General features: G+C 39.5%; 1 protein-coding gene across 4 annotated transcripts in view; it reads right to left on the reverse strand.

The window, feature by feature from the left end:
- Positions 1 to 1,521: 1,521 nt before the first annotated feature.
- HMBOX1 (homeobox containing 1) overlaps positions 1,522 to 22,265 on the reverse strand; it is a 292,062-nt gene continuing 271,318 nt past the window's right edge. Inside the window, exons 7-11 of one of the 4 annotated variants that reach the window (XM_049865706.1) lie at positions 13,681 to 13,763; positions 12,021 to 12,116; positions 8,384 to 8,478; positions 8,077 to 8,148; positions 1,522 to 6,322 (exon numbers count right to left, since the gene is read on the reverse strand). In XM_049865706.1, coding sequence (XP_049721663.1) covers positions 6,185 to 6,322; positions 8,077 to 8,148; positions 8,384 to 8,478; positions 12,021 to 12,116; positions 13,681 to 13,763 — 484 coding nt within the window. In that variant the 3' untranslated portion in view covers positions 1,522 to 6,184. The remainder of the gene's footprint in view (positions 6,323 to 8,076; positions 8,149 to 8,383; positions 8,479 to 12,020; positions 12,117 to 13,680; positions 13,764 to 22,265) is intronic. The other 3 variants (XM_049865705.1, XM_049865704.1, XM_049865703.1) reach the window with 3 other exon arrangements.

The following is a 22,265-nucleotide window of genomic DNA, read 5'->3' on the forward strand; positions in this document are numbered from 1 at the left end:
TTACCATGGTTACAATTTGAAAAGATTCAGCCAAACATTCATTTGATCACAGCACACCAATGTGAATTTGAGCGTTATTATGGCTGTACAGAGCCATTTTTATTTAAAAGAGAGAGAAAATGAAAATGGAGCTGAAGGAGCTGGTATCCCAAGCAAGAGCTAGGCTGTATGTGCACACACGCCCCTCACTGGGGTAACCCCAGAGCGATGACAGCACACAACCCACTGCTGTCCATATGCCACCTGCACCTGGGTGCCTGGACACTCACTGGAGGGCACAGAGAGTCCAAATACCACTCGGGGAACACTGGGGCAAAGAGATCTGAAAAATTACCAAGTTAAATGGATGGCAGGGGAGGGAAAAGGCAAAGCTGCTCCCTGCAGATGCAGCCTTCTGTTTGTTGTTAGGGAGCTAGCTAATGAGATCATGGGTGTGAGACGTGCGTGGTAAACTGTCAAGTGGTATAACAATGCCAGTTAGATTTCACCTGAATAAAATCAACTCTATTTAGTTCTGCTTACTGCCTGGCCCCCAGCACAGTATAAAGAGTCAGAAAGAAGTTAAGAGATGTGGATGTTTGTAACCCTGAGGCACTTACTATGTCTGTGAAACCCCTGGGTGACTATGATAAGAAGGTTGTGTAAGATACCTGGGTGCATACAAATTTTCTCTCAATCTTTTCTCTCCTGCATTTCTTCGCCCCTTGATAAAAACAAAACAAAATGAACAAAAACCCCAGGGTTAGAAGAAACTGGATTTCTCAGATCATGAGGTTTCTTGTTGCTGCTATTTCTCTTCTCCACCAAGAAAGAACAATAAAGCTAGCACAGAAACTTCTAGCTCTTGAATGTACATACACAGGCACAGAGCTGCACTTCAGAGAGAAATGAGTCAACGATCGGCCCTCTAAGATGGCAAGAGTGGCAGCATATCATTGAGGCTAATAAATAAAGAGAATTAAGAACAGAGTTTCCCAACATAACCTGTTTGTGAGAGAGAAGTTTCTTTAATCAGAAAACTGACTTGTTGGCTTGATGCATTCAAAAAGCCTTTCCTGCCAACCTTAGTATCGTAAATTCTTTTCAAAGTGGCAAGGGGATCTTTCTTTTTAAGTGACAGTCATCTTTTGAAACAAACAGTATATAATGAAGGAGTCCACATTACAGAAAAAAGGAAGGTCCTGTACTCCGCCCAGCATACTATCGCAGTCTCCTCAGAGGATAACTGCCTCAGCAAAGCACTGGCCATTCAGTTGCCTCCTCTGGAAAACCTTCCATTCTCATTACTGTGCAATACCTTTAAACTGGATAACTTAGGCATCACTAGGCAATGTAAATCAGACAATATGGAAGAAAGAAACAGTAAGAGGGCTTTCAGGGCATGCAGCTCCATTTGCCAAATTCACTATGGCTGACAACTGATCCCCAAATCCTGATTAAAGATCCTTGCTATTTAAAGAGCACCCAGAAAAGGAATGCTTTATATGTGTAATTCCCACCCTCACCCCAAAGCATCCCCCCCGCCCACAAGATGCCACCAGCAGAAGCTGGTCAATGTGCCCACCTTTTACTTGGGAAGTCTTGACAAGTAGATCCGGCTCAGTAAAGCTATAAATGGATTTGGCTGGTCTCAATGCAGCCCCAATGAATACAGTAGTAAAACACTGCCAATAACCACAACAACAAAAGGACAAAAACTATCATCACTGACTTAAGATGAAAATCACAGAGATTAACACAGAAAATCAACACACAATGTACAGGGTCAGGACTACTCAATGTAGAGTGTTACCAAGAACAAAATCATCAAGAAGAAAAATTATTGCCTAAGAATCTGCTGAGACTCATTGGGGAAAAAATACTTTGCTTGTTCTCTGAATAACAAAATGACAAAAAGCAATTTTAAAAGGCAGAGCCGTGAGTTAAATGGGAAGACTGCTTCTAACCAAACCCTTCTTAAGAGCAAAGAGACAGTAAGGACTTAAAGTTCACATTTTTAGGACAGGGGTGGGGTTCACTTATGAAAAAAGGGACTATTTCCACTGTTGTAAAGATAGAGAATGTAGCTGGTCAGTGGAATATGTAGCTGTCAAAAAGGATGGGCTGCAAAGCAGGAAGGAGCAGCTGTGTCAAGAAATGGACCATACCCACCCGCTCTGCCAGCTATCAAAGGTAACAGATTCCAGGTCAGATCAGAACCAGTTCTGGAGCACAGACAAAAATGGAAGAAGACTGAGAGAATGTGATTGGAGATTCCTGACTGAATGAAAGTCTGTTTTATAGTTGGTGTCTGATGGTTGGAATTCAAGAGGAAAGATCTGAAAACCAATGTTTCCTAAAGACAAAGGCCAAATAGGGAGAACTGAAACATCTGTATTAGTTCTTGAGTTTTTTTTTCCTTCAAGGTAAAAATACCTTTGGATGTCTGAACCCAAAATAGGTGTTACTGATCAGTGGATTATCTACCAGGAACTGGAGTACCACAATCGCATGCCTCAGTGTTAATGCACTTCTTCCTCACATCTTTAGGTGGTCATCCCTACTGAGCTGGGGCAAAAGGTACCCTAGAGGGGGTTCCATGCCTTTCTGCCCCAGGTTCCTTCTTCCTGTGAAGGGTCATAGGAATGTATGTGGGGGGCTGTCCCACCAAATGACAATGTTGGAAACTGTACAGAACTCATGGATAGGTGGGAGGTAATGACATTTACCAACCATTTAAAGGATTGAGATTGTGAAGAAGGAAACTGCCTTAAGGGACGCTCCACCATTATAAGCTTTGCTGAAATAAACCAAGATGTCTACTTGGTACTGAATGGCTCCATAAGGTCTCAGATACGAGTGTACTGTATTGTCCATCCTGGGCCTTCATCTGATGTTAGGGCTATAAACAGACAGGCAGACATTGCATTTGGATGGTCCATCTTTAAAAGGTCCCTATGTAAAGTTGTGTTGTAAAAAAAAGTAGGAAGTTCACCCATCTGACCTCTGTAATTCAATTAAAGTATCTTTAAATATAGCAAGAGAGAAAAAAATAGTAACAGATAAATTACATGAATAACAGTCAGTAAGATTCCTCCCACCCCACACATTTTAATAAAGTCTTCCTCAAACAGGAAGGAACAGCCCCTGAGAGAGTCCTTTCAGGCCTGAAGGACAGACGTGGTGAGAGAAGAGGAACAGAGCCACTAAAGGGCATAAAATTCTTAAGAGCTTGGATATTTTTCTTCCAGTAATAGAGCAGCTTAGGGTTTCTAATTTAATACCACCTCTAAAGCCTGAAAAAGCTTAAGAAAAAAAAAAAATCTCTCATCTAAAGATATTACAGATTAAACAGTGGCAACTTCATGTGCCATTATGAGAATGAAAGTGGCTGGGACAAGACAGCAGAACTGAACCTGAGGACAAATAGAAAACCGATGGAAGATTTAAATCGAGGTCCAAAAGTAGACTCTTGGTGAAAAACCAAAAGTTATAGGTAAGGCAGTAGGTCTTTATAGGAGGCTAGCAGTGTTCTCTAATCAGAGAATTGTTGGTGAAATCTATTTCCCTTCCTTCTATTTCTACTGAACTGAATAGGATACTATCCTACACTGGTAGGAATATTCTTCAGTTTTACCACATTGCCAGATAGGGCCTGGTACTGCCTTCATGGATACTAATTCTCCTTTATTCCCAAAAGATTTTTCTTTCTTTCCATAAGTCTTAAAATAATGAAACCTTTTAGCTTTTCTGTGGCTATCATTGTATTTCTTTAGAAACTGCAGCTGTCTAACAGTTTGAGTCTGTTCCTTTAAAAAGGCCAGCAAGAACAAATGGTAGTAGCAATCCTATCATTAAGAAGCTATCAATTATAATAATCTCCTTACAATAAATCATGGATGTGGCTTGTCAAAGAGTATACTTTTTTCTTTCATTTTCTTTCTGACTCAACTGAGAATAAGCAGACAAAATTCCACCAAAATGAGAAGATATGTTATATTTTTTCTAATAAAAGGAAAGAAAGATAATACATGTCCTAATTGAAATAAAAAGTCAAACAAACCAAGAAAGAATAGAACCGAGGGGATCATTCCTGAGATTAACAAATACTACTCTTGAAATGGTTGGTTCAAGTAATACAGTGAAACAGGAAAGACTGCTCCGCTTTACTTCAATTCTGGGAAGTTGGAAAAAGCACATGCGTTTTCCCCCTGAAATCCACAGACGAGAGTAGGATCAGGCTTGCACAAAGGTCTCTGAAGCACTTTCAAGTCCTCTCAAAGACTTTTCCTCACTTATGTAAGCAAAATAAACAGAGCGGGAGATGGTCTAGTCAGTGTGTGCCTTACGTAGAGTTAGACCAGCTGAAAACTGGTGGGTATGTAATGTCTCAGTAATAAGAAAGGGAAAACAAGGAAGGTAAGTCTCTCTCTCAATGGTTTTAAGTTGAATACATCTGGTGGGGGAGGAGGGGTGAAGTGGTGAGGAAATGGCACCTTCCTTCTACTTTAGAAATTGTTTTCAGATAACAGACATAACGACAGAAGCTCTGCTTATTACCAAGCCCCATATTCCCCTTTAACCAAGGCTTCATTATTCGTAGAAAGGAGAGATGGAATGAGGCAGAACACACGCAGCACTTGAGCCTCCCGCAGATGCACCCTATGCTGCTACGCTGAATGCTGTCTCCTCTTACCTGCAGTGACAGTGTGTCATTTAATCGGGATGTCAAGAGATCACTTCATACAAGACCAGCAGATGTAATTTTCTTTGATGCATGAGTAGTTCATCATTTTGCTACTAGATGACAAGGTGATCACAGGGTGACTTTATAACACAAATTCACTGTTTGGTATTTTGAGTTCTCAAAATGAAAAAAGGATTTATCAAATATAAATATCTTTAAAAAGTAACAAAAGTACTACATATGTGATCAAGGACAAAAATTCCATTAGTTACTGCCACTTAAAGTAGATTAAACTTTACAAATATTACCACATCCATTATCAATATGGCTTCCAATTATTAAACAAATTGCCTGTAGCAATATAGCTTTTCATACCTCTACAAGGACAGAGTAAAGAGAACACTAAAGCAGTCACATCTCGTTGTGTTCTCACACCGCCACAATGTGTGGTAAATGTCCCCTGCTTTTTTCTGCTCCTTTCTAGGTATTTGCACTTGTGATAGTCAGCATAATCCCATTATAAAGTCCTCCTCAACCTCTCACATTGAGGGGCCTCAGTTAATAGACACAAAGACAGTAAGTTCATTCACTCATGTTTGACCTCAGTTTCATCCTTGTAGCAGGGAAAAGGGGACACAGAGAGGAGGCAAAGTAACTTCTATGATGACCTCAGGACTTTTCCAGGCAGGCATTGGTAATTGTGCCACATAAAGTACAGTGGTTCTGAGAACTGGACGTTAGCATCCATTAGACATTCAGGTCATATTTTTTCCAATGCTCTCAAGCTGGGTTTTGTTTCTTTGTCTTTTTTTTAAATCATGGTCCCAAAGGCAGAAGGCAGTATTTTATCTACTAAGTCACACAGCTTGTGAAAGGAAAGGATGTCTGTGTTAGGCATGTTAACATCAACCAAAATCCACTGACATTCTTAGCACAGCACCCAAAGAAATATAATCTAGCCACAGTGTGACTATAATGAGGCACGGCTTATTGCAGCTGGAAATCAATTATTCTCATGCTGAGGTGGGGACTCTAGTGTTCCTTTTACTCTGTGGATACTCCCCAAGTGGTGTCTGTCCATCCTGTGCCAAACGACCTCAGCTTGCATCCTATCAGTCTTGGGGAAGGAAAAGGGTGTACAGACTAGTGTTACATGAATCTAAAGGTATCCAAGATTTTATACATTGTCTAATATTTGAGAACTGAGGGCTATCTAAATACCTGGAAGCACTTTCTTGGAATGCTAAGACGGAGCAGCAAGATTTTCTAGCCTCAGGGGCTGGGAGAGAGAAGTTTGGTTGGTTGGTTGGTTATTATTTACTGGGAATTAATACTGAGAGAGTATATGCAAAGGCTGAGGGCACCATGCCATCTTCACAGAACAAGACCCTAACGGCTAACTGACATACAAGAAACTGTAAAGTTATACTGTTAAGAACACATGTTAAGGACCGAGGAAAGTCTGCTAAGGTGCTACATCTAAAACTAAGTTAACGTCTTATGTTTAATCCTTCCTGATCAGTCGTCATCCAGGGCCTCTGTCTTGATTTCGCTGGCCCCTTGACAGGCCAATGCCAAGATAGTGTGGTTGACTGCCGCCATTTCCACAGCTAATGAGATGGGGTCTTGGTGGTCACTATGGCTAGTGCTGTCATCCTAGATGTGCAGAAATAAGAAACAAGATGTTATTAGTGGAGTGCTAAAATTCTCCAGCTCACAGAAAGACATGCTGGGGCAGGGGAGGTAGAACATTCATGAAGGAAACAGAATACGGGAGGGTCTCATGATAAAGGTGAACTGTATTTAGGTAGACACTGGATGGATACAGGTCCAGAGACTCAGAGTTGATGACATTTTTATGATCCAACTAATAAAAAGTACTAATATGTTTTTTTTTTTTTTACTGGGGATTTTATTCTTTCTTTCAGAAAGATTGCTGGTGATGATGATCAAACCTGGAGTGACTGATATAAAACCAACAATTTGGATCTTTTGGTTTGAAACAAAGAACTAATCTTGAAGGCCATACACATAAGCTATTAGCTTCTAGACTGGCATTCTTTCAATCAAATTATTAGAATTCAGGGTATCTCTCTATTTAACTGAGAAAGCTAAACAAAGTTTAAAACTACAGAACAATATCTTGCAGACCAAATGCCCACTACTTTACAATTAAAAATGCATTTTTGCCAAAAAGAAAGAAATAATTTTAAGTTACGACAGTTCAAAAGTATTAACTGCCTGAAATGGATATGAAGTGTGGAATTCTCCTGCTGTAAGGCAGCTGTGTAATGAAAGTGGCAGGTATTTTATTTAGCAGGAGTGTGAAGCACTCCTTCCACAGACAAGCTCCATGTGCTAAAAAATAAAGCCGTGAAAGGAAACTGGCATTTTGGGATATATGTCAGGGACTGAAGATGGTGTTACAAATAAGGGGTAAGTTTCTCACCTGTCACATCTTCAGGGGAATTCTGTATCAAAGAACTCTGAAAGGGTAAGTCTCTTAGGGAAAAAAGCATGGGATGTACTACTTAGGGCATCTGTAAAACAAGATGGGAACGAGCCATCTATGGAAGTAGACTGAAAAATAACAAGAATGTTTCTAATTAAAAAGACTTATAGGACATTCTCTTGAGTGAAAGGTCTGAGATATGTTTTGGAGTCCTAAAAGGAAAAAAAGGAACTCTTGGGAAGTGTGGATATCATTGTTTCATTGTCATTTTCACAGATTAGCCTTTAGAGTTTAAAAAGGATCAGTGTAGAAATGCAGCAGCCTTGCAGTGTCTGCTCAAGCTGGCAAACAGAGGCTATACAACAGTTGGTAGAAAGAAAAAATAGGGGAAACGACAGTTTGGAACACAGTGGACTATATCTATGAGCTGGCTGAGGGGCAAGGAAAAGGTGTAAACACCCTGGGAAAGCGTGAACGTTTTCCTGCTGGGTGGGGTCTAGGGGAAAAGGCTGCACATTCTCTTCATATTCCAAATGGAAATGAACTCTAAACCCTATAAAAAATTTTAATGAAATATGACAATAGATATGTGGGGGGAATAACTCCTACATTCTTAGTTACTGAATTATTCCATCCAGTGGCTATAATTAAGTAAGTGTTTTCCAGGCAATGAGGAGTACACCATGGTGAAACGGGAAGACATGCAGGTATTGCACTGATGAAAGGATGTGTGTCAACGTGCCAGGGAGACTCTGGAAGAACCACTCATCTTGGTACGAGGGTTCCTACTGCAATGGGGCCATAGTGGGTGGGACTTGCCATTGCATCCTGTATTGGTACATGTTTAGGCATGGATTACAGCTACCCAGTTGCCCCTAGTATTTCTCAAACATTGAGTGTGTATGTGGTGAATGGTGTAACTTGCTTGTTTGGATCAGATCCTCCTCTCTTCTTCTACCTTCTCTGCTTCTCTGCCTCCCTCTGAACTTCTTCCCTCCTCCTCCTCCCCATTGCGTACTTGCCAAGTATCCTGTTGTATGACAATAAATCCATGTGGGTGAATAATGATTTCTCACAATTCAACAGGACAACTGAATCTTACCACATTCCTTCAAATTACATGAAATCTAACTAGACATCTAAGCAGAATGGGAGGACGTTAGATTGTTTCCCCTCCCCCACCCCGTACAAAACACACCCACAGACCTGAGTTGTCACACTGTCCCATCCACTCTGTAACCAAGAACCTCTGTTCAACTGTTCACCTGCTCTGAGTAGTCATTTCCATCGACGTCATCACTGTTAGAATGGCCTCCTGGACTCTGTACATCTATCCCATGACTCTCCAGGATTGCTGCTTCTTCGAAAAAAGCAAATAGATCCCTAAATTATCTGTTACATTATTATAATGGGTGAAATACTAAATTAACTTTTGTGTTGAAGAAATGAAAGTGTAACTAAACAAGAACTTAGATTCCTCAACTTATTTTTTTTAAACTTCAGATGGATGAAATTCAATGGCACACGGGTCAGGGGAGATATATATTTGACATTCTTGAGCCCCTGATGCTATACATGTAAGGTTTGAGAAGCTGTTAGGTGCTTAATAACTACTTGTTAACTAATTAATTCAAATTTATGCACCAACCACTAAGGCCAAAAATGAAGAAAAATAAGATTTTTATCAGCTGCCGCAGTCTGAAATTGATCAAACATGCAATCAAGATGCATTGATAATTACTGGTGATTGGAATGCGAAAGCTGGAAACAAAGAAGAAGGATCAGTAGTTGGAAAATATGGCCTTGGTGATAGAAACAATGCTGGAGATGGAATGACAGAATTTTGCAAGACCAACAACTTCTTCATTGCAAATACCTTCTTTCACCAACATATATACATGGACCTCGCCAGATGAAACACGCAGTAATCAAATTGACTACATCTGTAGAAAGAGATGATGGAAAAGCTCAACATCCTCAGTCAGAACAAGGCCAGGGGCCGACTGTGAAACAGACCATCAATTGCTCATATGCAAGTTCAAGCTGAAACTGAAGAAAATCAGAGCAAGTCCACGAGAGCCAAAATATGACCTTGAGTACATCCCACCTGAATTTAGAGACCAACTGAAGAATAGATTTGATGCATTGAACACTAGTGACCAAAGACCAGACAAGTTGTGGAATGATATCAAGGACATCATACATGAAGCAAGAGGTCACTGAAAAGACAGGCAAGAAAGAAAAGACCAAGATGGATGTCAGAAGAGACTCTGAAACTTGCTCTTGAACGTTGAGCGGCTAAAGCAAAAGGAAGAATTGATGAAGTAAAAGAACTGAACAGAAGATTTCAAAGGGCAGCTTGAGAAGACAAAGTAAAATATTATAATGACATGTGCAAAGACCTGGAGATGGAGAACCAAAAGGGAAGAACACGCGCGGCATTTCTCAAGCTGAAAGAACCGAAGAAAAAATTCAAGCCTTGAGTTGCAATAGTGAAGGATTCCATGGGGAAAATATTAAATGATGCAGGAAAACATCAAAAGAAGATGGAAGGAATACACAGGGTCATTACACCAAAAAGAATTAGTCGATGTTCAACCATTTCAAGAGGTGGCATATGATCAGGAACCGATGGTACTGAAGGAAGAAGTCCAACCTGCTCTGAAGGTACTGGCGAAAAACAAGGCTCCAGGAATTGATGGAATATCAACTGAGATGTTTCAACAAACAGATGCAGCGCTGGAGGTGCTCACTCGTCTATGCCAAGAAATATGGAAGAGAGCTTCCTGGCCAACTGACTGGAAGAGATCCATATTTATGCCTATTCCCAAGAAATATGATGCAATCGAATGTGGAAATTATAGAACAATATCATTAATCTCACACGCAAGCAAAATTTTGCTGAAGGTCATTCAAAAACGGCTGCAGCAGCATATTGACAGGGAACTGCCAGAAATTCAGGCCGGTTTCAGAAGAGGATGTGGAACCAGGGATATCATTGCTGATGTCAGATGGATCCTGGCTGAAAGCAGAGAATGCCAGAAGGATGTTTACCTGTGTTCTATTGACTATGCAAAGGCATTCGACTGTGTGGATCATAACAAACTATGGATGACCCTGCAAAGAATGGGAATTCCAGAACACTTAATTGTGCTCATGAGGAACCTTTACATAGATCAAGAGGCAGTTGTTCGGACAGAACACGGGGATACTGATTGGTTTAAGTCAGGAAAGGTGTGCGTCAGGGTTGTATTCTTTCACCATACCTATTCAATCTGTATGCTGAGCAAATAATATGAGAAGCTGGACTATATGAAGAACATGAAATCAGGATTGGAGGAAGACTCATTAACAACCTGCATTATACAGATGCTACAGCCTTGCTTCCTGAAAGTGAAGAGGACTTGAAGATCAAAGACCACAGCCTTCAGTATGGATTACACCTCAACATAAAGAAAACAAAAATCCTCACAACTGGACCAATGAGCAACATCATGATAAATGGAGAAAAGATTTAAGTCGTCAAGGATTTCATTTTACTTGGATCCACAATCAACAGCCATGGAAGCAGCAGTCAAGAAATCAAAAGACGCATTGCATTGGGCAAATCTGCTGCAAAGGACCTCTTCAAAGTGTTGAAGAGCAAAGATGTCACCTTGAAGACTAAGGTGCGCCTGACCCAAGCCATGGTATTTTCAATCACATCATATGCATGTGAAAGCTGGACAATGAATAAAGAAGACTGAAGAAGAACTGACACCTTTGAATTGTGGTGTTGGCAAAGAATACTGAACATACATTGGACTGCGAGGAGAATGAATAAATCTGTCTTAGAAGAAGTACAACCAGAATGCTCCTTAGAAGCAAGGATGGTGAGACTACGTCTTACATACTTTGGACATGTTGTCAGGAGGGATCAGTTCCTGGAGAAAGACATCATGCTTGGCAGAGTACTGGGTCAGCAGAAAAGAGGAAGACCCTCAATGAGGTGGACTGACACAGTGGGTGCAGCAACGAGCTCAAGTATAATAATGATTGTAAGGATGGCTCAGGACCGGGCAGTGTTTCCTTCTGTTGTGCATAAGGTCGCTGTGAGTTGGAACCTACTTGACGGCACCTAACAACAACAACAATTAGATAGCTTTCTAGTCTTGGGAGTTTATAAAACATTTGAGAACTGTAAGGATGAACTGGAAGCATGTTTATAAATAAAATATAATTTTAGAAGCTCAAAACCAATCCCCTACCCCAATTTTATCAATTCAAATTTCTTAAATGCTCTTTTTATCTACTGCCTTTTGTTGTGTCCCTTGTCTAGAAAGTCTTTATTCTAATATTATTAATCAGGTATTTCCTAATACATATCTTAGTTAAAATCAAACCCATTGCTGTTGAGTTGACTCTGACTCATAGTGACCCTATAAGATAGAGTAGAACTGCCCCACAGAGTTTCCGAGGAGCACCTGGTGGATTCAAACCGCCAACCTTTTGGTTAGCAGCTGTAGTACTTAACCACTAGGCCACCAGAGTTTCCGTATCTCAGTTACAGTCCAGTAATAACACAGGAGCTTAGGGTATCATATTCCCTCCCTCAAGCCCCTACAGGTACCTTTAACGTGTCCCACATAAGTAATCTGCAATGGGGCATGTCTAATATTACATTCTAAAACATTAAGAGCAATGAGTTTTATAACAATGCTGTTTTATTATTATAATAAAAATAGTGTAAATAATACTAAGTTTGGATTATTAAGAATACAATGAAAAAAAACATAAGGGCAATTCTTGTTAGGCTTAAATGCCAGGATCACTTAGACCTAAAGTTTCTAAACTGCACTCTTAAAATAAACACAATGTTTGTAATGGTTTCAAAAAGAGAAAACAGCCTCTCTGATACATTACCGATATTGGCTCTCCTCTTGATCTCCTTCCGTCTGTTAGCAAACCAATTATATACTTTCAGGGAGGTAACTCGTTCCAGATCTGACAGCTTTTTGCCTGTGAATGCATGCAATAAAATTCAGATAATCTATATCTGGAACCCAAGGATGAACAAGTCTCAAGGGATGATACTTCTCCTTTCTTTTATTAAAGATGCTTTAGATTGCATTTATTGCTATAATAATTGTAGAGGAGATTTTTTTTTTTAGCATGTTTTTTTAGTACCATGTACACATTTGGAAATTACTGAATGAATAAACACATAAATGAATTTAAAAAATAGCACTTAGTAACATAACATGCTTCAATCTAAAAAGTCATATACATTATTAAGGAATTTTACAAAGTCAGTCTAGTCTACTAGGGTTTCAGATCAAAGTTCACGTTATGGTATCAAGGAGGCTTCATTTAATTGGCACCATTCTAGATAAATATGGTATTCTGTATCAAGATGCCAGATAACTGAACTTTGCTTACATTTTCAGGCCTTGTATTAAATGTTTCCTGCCATCTTAATGAGAATATTACACATTTTCTTGAAGACTACAGGTCACTATGATCATCGTAACTATGTAGACACAATCCAGCTATGTTGGATAGTAGAATTCAGTTTGTTCTTCAGGTTTATTATCTTCTTTGCTATCAAATGTCCTTTTTTACTGGTAGTACTATGCTTTCCAATAATGAACAACCTATACTACTTCCCTTTGCCTCTGTTTTTTTCTGTTTTTCACCTTTTAATCCACAGTGGGCTGGGAAACTAGAGAACAGGTTTGCTAGGGTCTGAATGGTAAGAGGTAGAGTGTTTTCCAGGAATAGCTCAAGCTCCTGAATGGCTTTAGGGCTGAAATAAGGGTACAGAAGCTCTCACTTACATGTACTTGGAGCTGACTCGTAGGGTCTAGATTGCTAGAAGTCTGGCTTATAGCTAGGGGAGGGCCAATTGCTGTTTGCCAATTAAAATAACCAAACAAATGGAGATCAGTTGTACCATCTTAAATGAGAATCATTTCTGGTAATAAAAACTGTAAAATGTAGAATAGCACACACACAAAAAAACACATATGTTCAAGTGGCTCTGTTGACTTGCATAGAAACAATAGCAAGGACTTCAAAATAGAATTCCTCCAAGTTTTTCCTAGAGAAGCAGAAGTTATCCCAATGTGGGAAGGACAGAGAAGCCAAACCCCAAAATAATTCCTTCCCCAAGCAGAATTACATAATTTACAACAAATGTAAAAAGATATAACTCAATATTTTTATTAACAAACCCTGCTTACATATTTTAAACTTTAAAGTTACTATGGAATTGATATATTTATTTTATATTTCTGAAAAAAGAAATCTATACATTCTTTGAAAAAATAATGCCAAGGACTCATATCCTATTGCAGGGTCACTCCCTGGGAAGTTTCCAATGTGAGCATGTGATTCTGAATACCATAACAGCATCCCTGAGATGTACTGTTTGAACAGAACATGGCAGTAACTACTGGCAGAAGGATGGCAAAGATTGAGCTGACGGCACCAAGCTGGGAAACTAAGATGAAATTTAGTATCCTGAACGCTGATTTATAACTGAGGACTCCACCACAGAGCAAAGCTATGCTTGCTGACTTACCTGGCTTCTGAATAACTGCATTGCAAGCATTTGCAATTTCTTCTCTCTTTGCTTCATCTGGGTATTGATTCTCATTGAAGTAACTGCAGAAGCAACGAATAAAGGCAATTTTTTTTTTTAAATGTACTATCATTAAAACACTAACCCACTGAAAAATATGTTCTTCTTTAAGATGTAACACTGGAGTGTGCAGACAAGGTTGCCAACACAACTTTCTGTGATAATGCAAGTGGTCTATTCTGAGCTGTCCAATATGGTAGCCACTACACACGTGTCCATTGAGCACTTGCAATGTGGTCAGTGTGACTGAAGAACTGAAATTATTTAATATTAACTAATTTAAATTTAAATAGCTCCATGTGACCAGCAACTACTGTATTGGACAGCACAGGTCTAGACACTGACGTGCTTCATTAAAAGATGTCACTGATATAAAAGTTATTTTTGATATGTATGGCTGACTGAAGTCACAGAATTATATTATCTGAAGCTCTGGTAACAGTAAAACTTTTTTTTTGGTCTCATCAAACAGGATATCAAACTGTCCATCGATGGGAGAATGGCAGGACAAACTATGGTACATCTGTATTTATACACAGCTATTTAAAAATGTTTAGGAAAAATATAAGTTACAGCTCTATTCACTGACTTGGACGGATGTTTAAGACATACACCTAAGTGAGAAACACTCAGAATAACGTGCATGTGAAAATACCATTTTGGAATTAAAAGAAAATTCCTGTCTGTGTATACATAAGTTTGTGTGGATAAAAGCTGGCAGAGTGCACATCAGGCTGTTAATATTGATTACATCATTATAAGGCAAGGAACATAGTGGGAAGAGATTTAAAACATTTTCTTTATTCATCTTTGCAATTTTTCACATGTTAAAAAGCATGTATTACTTTCTATAACACTACTTATTTAAAAAAATTAGCTTTACTGTACCTATCCTTAGCATTACCAGACCTGTGAGACTTTCTTTCATCTATGAGTTTAAAAGAAGAAAAAAGAGCATCTTCATGCTTTGAACCTGGAAACTTAAGATCAGGAAATGATCACTTGTCAAATTCTAATAATACTATCTTCTCAGGGCTTCCCTTCCCCCATAATCTGGCCTTACCTCTTCCCTCATCATTCCTGCCTACACAGGTGGAAATGCCATTTCATTGTGAATAAATACTGAAGGCCCCTAACCCTTCTCATGACCCACCCCAAAAAGCCAGCTTCTGCTACCACCACTCCTCTCCCGCACAGCCTCCTCTGTGGAAGGCACACCTTCACAGCAGTCCCAACTCACAGAAGCTGCCATTGCCCAAGAATCTTTCTTTTCTAAAATATAAGTCTTAGAGCCCTATTACCCAGTCTTGCCAACTAGCATCCTCCAAACGGTCTCCTGCTTTATTCTATGATTAAAGTATCCAGATTATTTAACGCATTTATCATTTTGGGGGCTCCAGTGTTTATACTGAAGGTCTTCCCATGTCAGTGTCCTTATAACTGCTCCCCTTGCCCATTTCTGATAACTTTATCTTGACTCTGCTTCTGCTATTTACTTGGGCAAAGAAACTCTGGATCAGTTCCACAAACCAGCAGCACTGGCGACACCTGGGAGCTTGCCCGAAGTACGGAATCTCAGACCGCACCTCAGACTTAATCAGAATCTCAATTTTTATAAGGTGACATGAATGCACATTAATTCTGAGATGTACCAAATTAATTCATTCATTCAAAACTCAACAACAAAAAGCAAATATTAAACAACTAATATTATGTGCTTGGCACTGTGGATACAGAAGAAAAATAGATGTTTCTGACTTCAAGGAATTACAATCTACTGGAAAAACAGACATATAAATACATACGCTTGTGGTAAAATGCAACAGATATATGAACAAAGTACTGTAGGAGCACAGATGAAGGTATGTTCAATGGGAAGACTTCTCAGAGGAAGTGACATCTGAGTAGATCTTGAAGACAGAAAGGAGATTGCAAGGCAGAGAAGAATAGGAACAGCATTTCATGCAATGGAACAGCATGTGCAAAGGTAAAAAAGATGTATAGAAGCCTCGAGGATTCAGGAAACAGCCTTGAGGATTCTGGGAATAGAGGAGTTCTATGTAGTTAGGACATGGGGTTCATAAGAAATGATGACCTATTAGATATATTAGCCTGGAAAGTAGAATGGAGCCAGCTTGTGAAGAATTTTCTCTTCTGTAAGGAGTAAAGACTTCATCTTGAGAAATGGGGAGCCCTAATGGTTATCAGGCCATTCAGAGACATACCCTCATCTGTTCTTTAGAAAGATAACAGATCTTCATCTTCAAGGCTCAACTCTTAGAATTCTACCTCCATGATCTTAAATTCTGAAATTTCCCAATCAACTTTCTACTTCAAAACTTCTTTTCAAAAGAATTTTTTCTTTACCTTCTTTAAATTTTGTCACCAATCCCTTAACCTCCCCACCAATTTTTTTTTTTTTTTTTAATTTCAGTTTACCTATCACTGGTGTTCTGGTCTCGCTTCTCCTTTCTTAGCCTGAACTCCATGGCAAGCCAAATCAACAGTATTCTTTAGATTATTTAGCTCTTCTATCTCGGTTTTTTATCCTTTAACCATACCTGTCCAGTCAATATCCTACCCTGCAGAAAGTGCCTTCCATTTGTTTTCTTCTATCCATTTCTCGGGGTACCAAGTGTTCCTGGACAAAATCATAAAATAAGGCCAATTGGGTTTTTTTTTTTTTTTTTAATCTATGCTTTTTAACCTTCACTGGGCCCTCCATTTCTGCTGGGAATTCTTTTACTCCTTTTTAACCTCCTATCTTTCATACCCCACTTACTAGAAAACTTTTCCACTCTCAAGTCCCAAGCCCTCAAGCGCATCACCATCACTCTTTTGGCAGATAATCTTGTCTTCTCTTTTATCAAGGTGAAGGTTATTTAATAGGAATTTGCTTAATTTTTAGCTTCTCAACTTCAAATCTTCTCAGGATCATTGCTCATTCATTCCTTCTTTTCACAGCAGAGGAAGACGCATTCTACTCCTACTCAAGGTCAACTTCTCCATTTGTGTCTTTGATCTCAGCCCTTCCTTCATTTCCTCAACTCTCCCTTTTCTCTCTTGAATATCTTTTTTATGTGCCCCACACGCAACTGCTCTATTTCACTGATTTTAAGATGCATGTTTCTTCATTATAAAGATTTCTGAATTCAGGATATATCTTACAATTAATTGGCAGCATATTTTTCTCCTTCACTGGTACGCAAAATAAAGGTGCATCTTAAAACAAAAGCCTTCTTAGATTTGATGGAATACAGTAATTGCCAAGACATACAGGTCCAATTTCGGCAATAGTTTTATAGCCACTACAGCTCATTGTGATAATTTTTCATTCGACTTATTGTAATGGCCTGTGACTGGTATTGCCTCCATTGCCTGGTTTATAGTCCTAAAGCACATCTCTAACCATGCCACTATCCTATTTAAAATATTTCAAAGATTTCTTACAGAAGCACTCAGGATCTTCTCCCAAACTACCTTTGCACTTTTATCTACTGTTACTCTGTATATGCGTGCTACCTTCTAGGAAAATGGAGTAACTTTGTAAACTCCCTGTTCTCTGTGTCTTTCTCCTGCCAATACATCTGCTTTATCCCCTACGACCAACCAAAATCTTGTCTACCTTTCAGTGTACAGCACAAATATTACCTCTTGGTCAGCTAAAGGTGTTTTCTTTACACTTTGGATCCCACAGCACTTTATCTGTTCTCCTCACATCTTTTTCATCACTGTATACATCTCTTTCCTACTACACTGTAAGCTACCTGAGGGCAAGGCGCAAGTCTGACTCATCCTCATACATGCTTCATCCATGATAGTGCTGATGCATCAATAATGGTGGACAAAGTCACCATCAATGCAGTGTAAAACCAAATCTGCTGCCATGGAGTCAACTCTGACTCATAGCAACCATACAGGACACAGTAGAACTGCCCTGTAGAGTTTCCAAGGAGCAGCTGGTGGATTCGAACTGCCACCAGGACTCCAATGTAGTGTAGGGGTCTCCAAAAAAATTTAAAAAAGGATATCACAGTGAATGTACTGTTGACAACTAGGGGTATACAGCTATTTGCAATAGAATGAATCTTAAATGGAGCCATTTTATTAATAAACTTTGTTAATGCCAGTTGACCTAAATGTCCCCCATGGTCCCCAGGCCCCATCCTCAGCTACTCTGTCCCTCAAAGTATTCGGTTGTGTTCAGGAAAGTCCTCAGCTTTTGCTTTGGTGCGCTTACACTGACTTCCCCTGTATTGTGTGCTGTCCTTCCCTTCACCAACGATGATTCCTACCTACTATCTAGTTAGTGAATTCTCCTCTCCCTCCCTCCCTCCTCACCCTCATAACCACCAAAGAACGTTTTCTTCTGTGTTTAAATCTTTTCTTGAGGTCTTATAACAGTGGTCTCATACAATATTTGTTCTTTTGTGACTTACTAATTTCACTCAGCATAATGTCTTCCAGATTTATCCATGTTGTGAGATGTTTCTCAGATTCATCATCATTCTTTATCGTTGCATAATACTCCATGGTGTGTATGTACCACGGTTTGTTTATCCATTTGTCTGCTGATGGGCACCTAGGTTGTTTCCATCTTTTTACTATTGTGAACAGTGCTACAATGAACATGAGTGTGTATATATGGCCACTGGTTTTAAGAACATACAGTTCAGTGCAGGAAGATGTGAAAAAGCTAAACAATAAAAGGAGTCAAAAAACAACAGTCAAAACAGTAACGTAACTGACAAATCAGAACATCTAGCTAGAAATTAAGTATATAGGCAATCTGTTAAGTAAATTCAGGGGAGAGAGATATCTCTGTAGACTGTGCTGATCTGGGAAAGCTCAATGAGTTGGGCAGAGTTCCGAAGGATGCATAGGCTCCAGACATTGGGGAGGGAAGGGCAAAAGAAACAATAAAGGCAAATATACAAAGACATAAAAACCTAAGATGTACTTAAAAAAAGGAAGGCAACTAGTAATACAATCTGACTGGACTATAGGGGTTATATAGGGAGTGATCATACATCCTGGTTTTCCTGGGAAAATGCTGTTATCTAGGGTTATTAACAAAGTCCCTTTTACTCCATAAAATATCTCACTTGGACAATAAATAATGTTTATATAATTTATATAAATTATATTTATATAAATAATACCACATCACAGTAGTGACTTACACTGAATTTAATATCAACTTAAATTCCTAAGTCTTTTTCACATGCGCTCCGTGACAGGATATGGTAATTGACTAGAAAAATGAAGTACCAAAGAGGAAGATAACTAAAGTTTCTATCTAGTTACTAACACAGAGGAGCTAATCTGGGTCCAGATTTTAAAGGGTAAAACAGAGTTTGGAGTTAACTTTTTAAGCAAGTGGGAACCAAGGTTTTAAGGCAGGAGTATTACACAATCAAACTAGTTTCCATAGGGCTGAAGCCAGTTTGGCAGTGTGGCAACAGCTGTGGAGAAAGGCTGAAGCAGACTGACCCACGGAGATAGAGAGGATAGGTAAGACATTTGAATGGTAACAAAAATCATTCAAGATAGCTCTAGGAACAGTTATTATTCACCTTCAAACATTTTAACCTTTGTTGTTGTGCCGTTCGGTGCTGTGGAGTCAGTTCCAACTCATACCAACCCTATGTACAACGGGAAGCAACACTGCGCCATTCTCACAATCGTTGTTACGCTTGAGCCCATTGTTGGAGCCAGTCTATCAAGTTCATCTCTTTGAGGGACTTCCCTTTTTCACTGACCCTCCACTTTACCAAGCATGAAGTCCTTCTCCAGGGACTGGTCCCTCCTGATAACATGTCCAAAGTACATGTGATGAAGTCTTGCCATCCTTGCTTCCAAGGAACACTCTGGCTGTATTTATTCCAAGACAGATTTGTTTGTTCTTCTGGCAGTCTATGGTATATTCAATATTCTTCACTAACACCACAATTTAAAGCCCTCAATTCTCTGGTCTTCCTTATTCATTGTCCCGCATTGACATGCATATGAGGTGGCTGAAAATACCATGGCTTGGGTCAGGCGCTCCTTAGTCCTCAAAGTGATATCTTTCCTTTTTAACACTTTAAAGAGGTCTTTTGCAGCAGATTTGCCCAATTTCAAAGCAGTAGATGTTTCTAATGTTAGAAGGTGGATAAACTGTAGAACTTGGCTCTGTCCAAGACTGTAACAGGGACGTGTTTTTGTTTTTTTAATTAATTTCTTGTGCTTTAGGTGAAAGCTTACAAATCAAGTCAGTCTCTCATAAAAAAAGGTAAACACGCCCCACTGTGCACTCCCAGCTGCTCTGTCCTTAATGAGACAGCACATTCCTCCTCTCCACCCAGTATTCCCCGTGTCCATTCAACCAGCTCCTGTCCCCCTCTTCCTCCTCATCTTGCCATGAGGCAGGAGTTGCCCACACAGGCTCCTGTGTCTGCTTGAGCCACGAAGTTCACGCCTCACCAGCATCATTGTCTATCTTATAATCCAGGCCAATCCCTGCCTGTAGAGTTGGTTTCCAGAATGCTTCGAATCTTGGGGTATCAAAGGGCCTGGGAACCATGACCGTCAGATTCCTCCCGTCTCAGTCAGACCATTAAGCCTGGTCAGGGACATGTTTTTGAAATGAAACTCTGGAGCTAAAAACACAGTTCTGTCCCATATAAGCTTGTTTACAGTCCCGGAAACCCTGGTGGCATAGTGGTTAAGTGCTACAGCTGCTAACCAAAGGGTTGGCAGTTTGAATCCGCCAGGCGCTCCTTGGAAACTCTATGGGGCAGTTCTACTCTGTCCTATAGGGTCGCTATGAATTGCAATCGACTTGACGGCACTGGGTTTGGGTTTGGTATGGTATAGTCCTAGACATTTATAAGACAAAAGTAAGGAATAAGACAAGTAGAAATTTACAGGTAGCAATAAAAAGGTGATAAAAATAATTTTTAAGGTCACTACACTTCTGTAGACTAAGGACACTGTCAGTTGAGTGATCAGTGATTATCTTCACAGAAACCAAATGATCGTTTTGCCAGACAATGACAGCAAAGAATTAAAATGAAAAGTGGAAAAATAATTTACATGAGATGAGAAACCATAAGCTATAACAAATGGAAATGTCCTTGAAGCACTTTCATTTCAAGAACAATGTAATCTATAAAAACTGCAGAGAATTCCTCCTTTTGTGTCTTGGTGAGCATATAGAAAAGATAGGCTGATTCTCTAAGCAAGGGGCAATGCCACATAAATGTCTTCATGCAAACTATCTCTGCTTAAGAGATTTTTAAACTCTCCATTTTAGTTATACAAAATAAGGTTTCAGGATTGTCAGACAGTGCCCACTACTTACAATTCAGTGTGCCTTTCTTCATCACTAAGTAAAATTCCTGGGCAGTGGACAGAAGAGGTCCACTTTTACAAGAAAGACTACTCTTTCCGAATAAGGGCAGTGGATAACATTTTCTAACACACTTTGGAACCTAACTGTGCCATCTCCTATTTGAGAGCATCTATGTGTTAAAGGATCTTCAGGAATAAACAAAACAATTAAATTTCTGATCCATCTTCTTTTTGAAACAGCGGGGTAGAGGTAGAGGTGACAGAAACGGGAAAATCTTATCCAAGTGGTTAAGAGCTAGTGGCATAGTGGTTAAGTGTTAGCCAAAAGGTCGGCAGTTTGAATTCACCAGGCACTCCTTGGAAACCCTATGGGGTAGTTCTACTCTGTCCTATAGGGTTGCTATGAGTCAGAATCGACTAGGTGGCAATGGTTTTTGTTTTTTTTTTTGGTATCCAAGTAGAGCAACTATCTTTTGTTAATCAGTAAGAGCCTAAGGAACATCCTCAGTCCTTGTGCAGGCTAGAAAACTGATATCCTATATTTTATCTAAAGCTGTCAAAGCCCTTTCTGAAACGAATCCCTACAGACATACATCTTAAAACACCCCTGAGAAACAATCAGGAGACAAACAAGTGGGACAGAGTCAGAAATCAGCTATGCATATGACTCTTTTAACATTTAATCTGGACTTCAAGACAATTAGGGATCTTGCAGATCATTGATCAACCTCTTCATCTGAAAAATGAACACAACGATAAGTTGAGCTTCTCGAGGTTACACAGCTGGTTAGTATCAGAGTCAAGTTTCTTGACTTACAGTTCCACGGTCTTTCCACTACTGCTTGCTAAAAAGTTGCAGGGTATAGTGAGTTGAATAGTGTTCCTCAAAAATTCCTGTCTCTCTGGAACCTCAGTCTGTGACCTTATTGGGAAACAGGGTCTTTGCAGGCGTAATTAAGGTAGGATCAAGATGCGATCACGGTGGATTGGGGTGGCCCCTAAGTCCAAAAAGAGTGTCTAAGAGACAAAAAAGGACATACCTCCATAAGAAGGTGATGTGGAGGTGGAATAAATTCAGCTTTTTAGCAGGAGGAGGTAGTATTTTGGCCAAATGTATCATGATTCTTAAAATTTTTTTATACCCTTTAATGTAACACTCTTAGGAATTCATCCTGACACAAAAATCAAAG

The sequence above is a fragment of the Elephas maximus genome, chromosome 22 (assembly GCF_024166365.1).
Source record: "Elephas maximus indicus isolate mEleMax1 chromosome 22, mEleMax1 primary haplotype, whole genome shotgun sequence".
NCBI lineage: Eukaryota > Metazoa > Chordata > Mammalia > Proboscidea > Elephantidae > Elephas > Elephas maximus.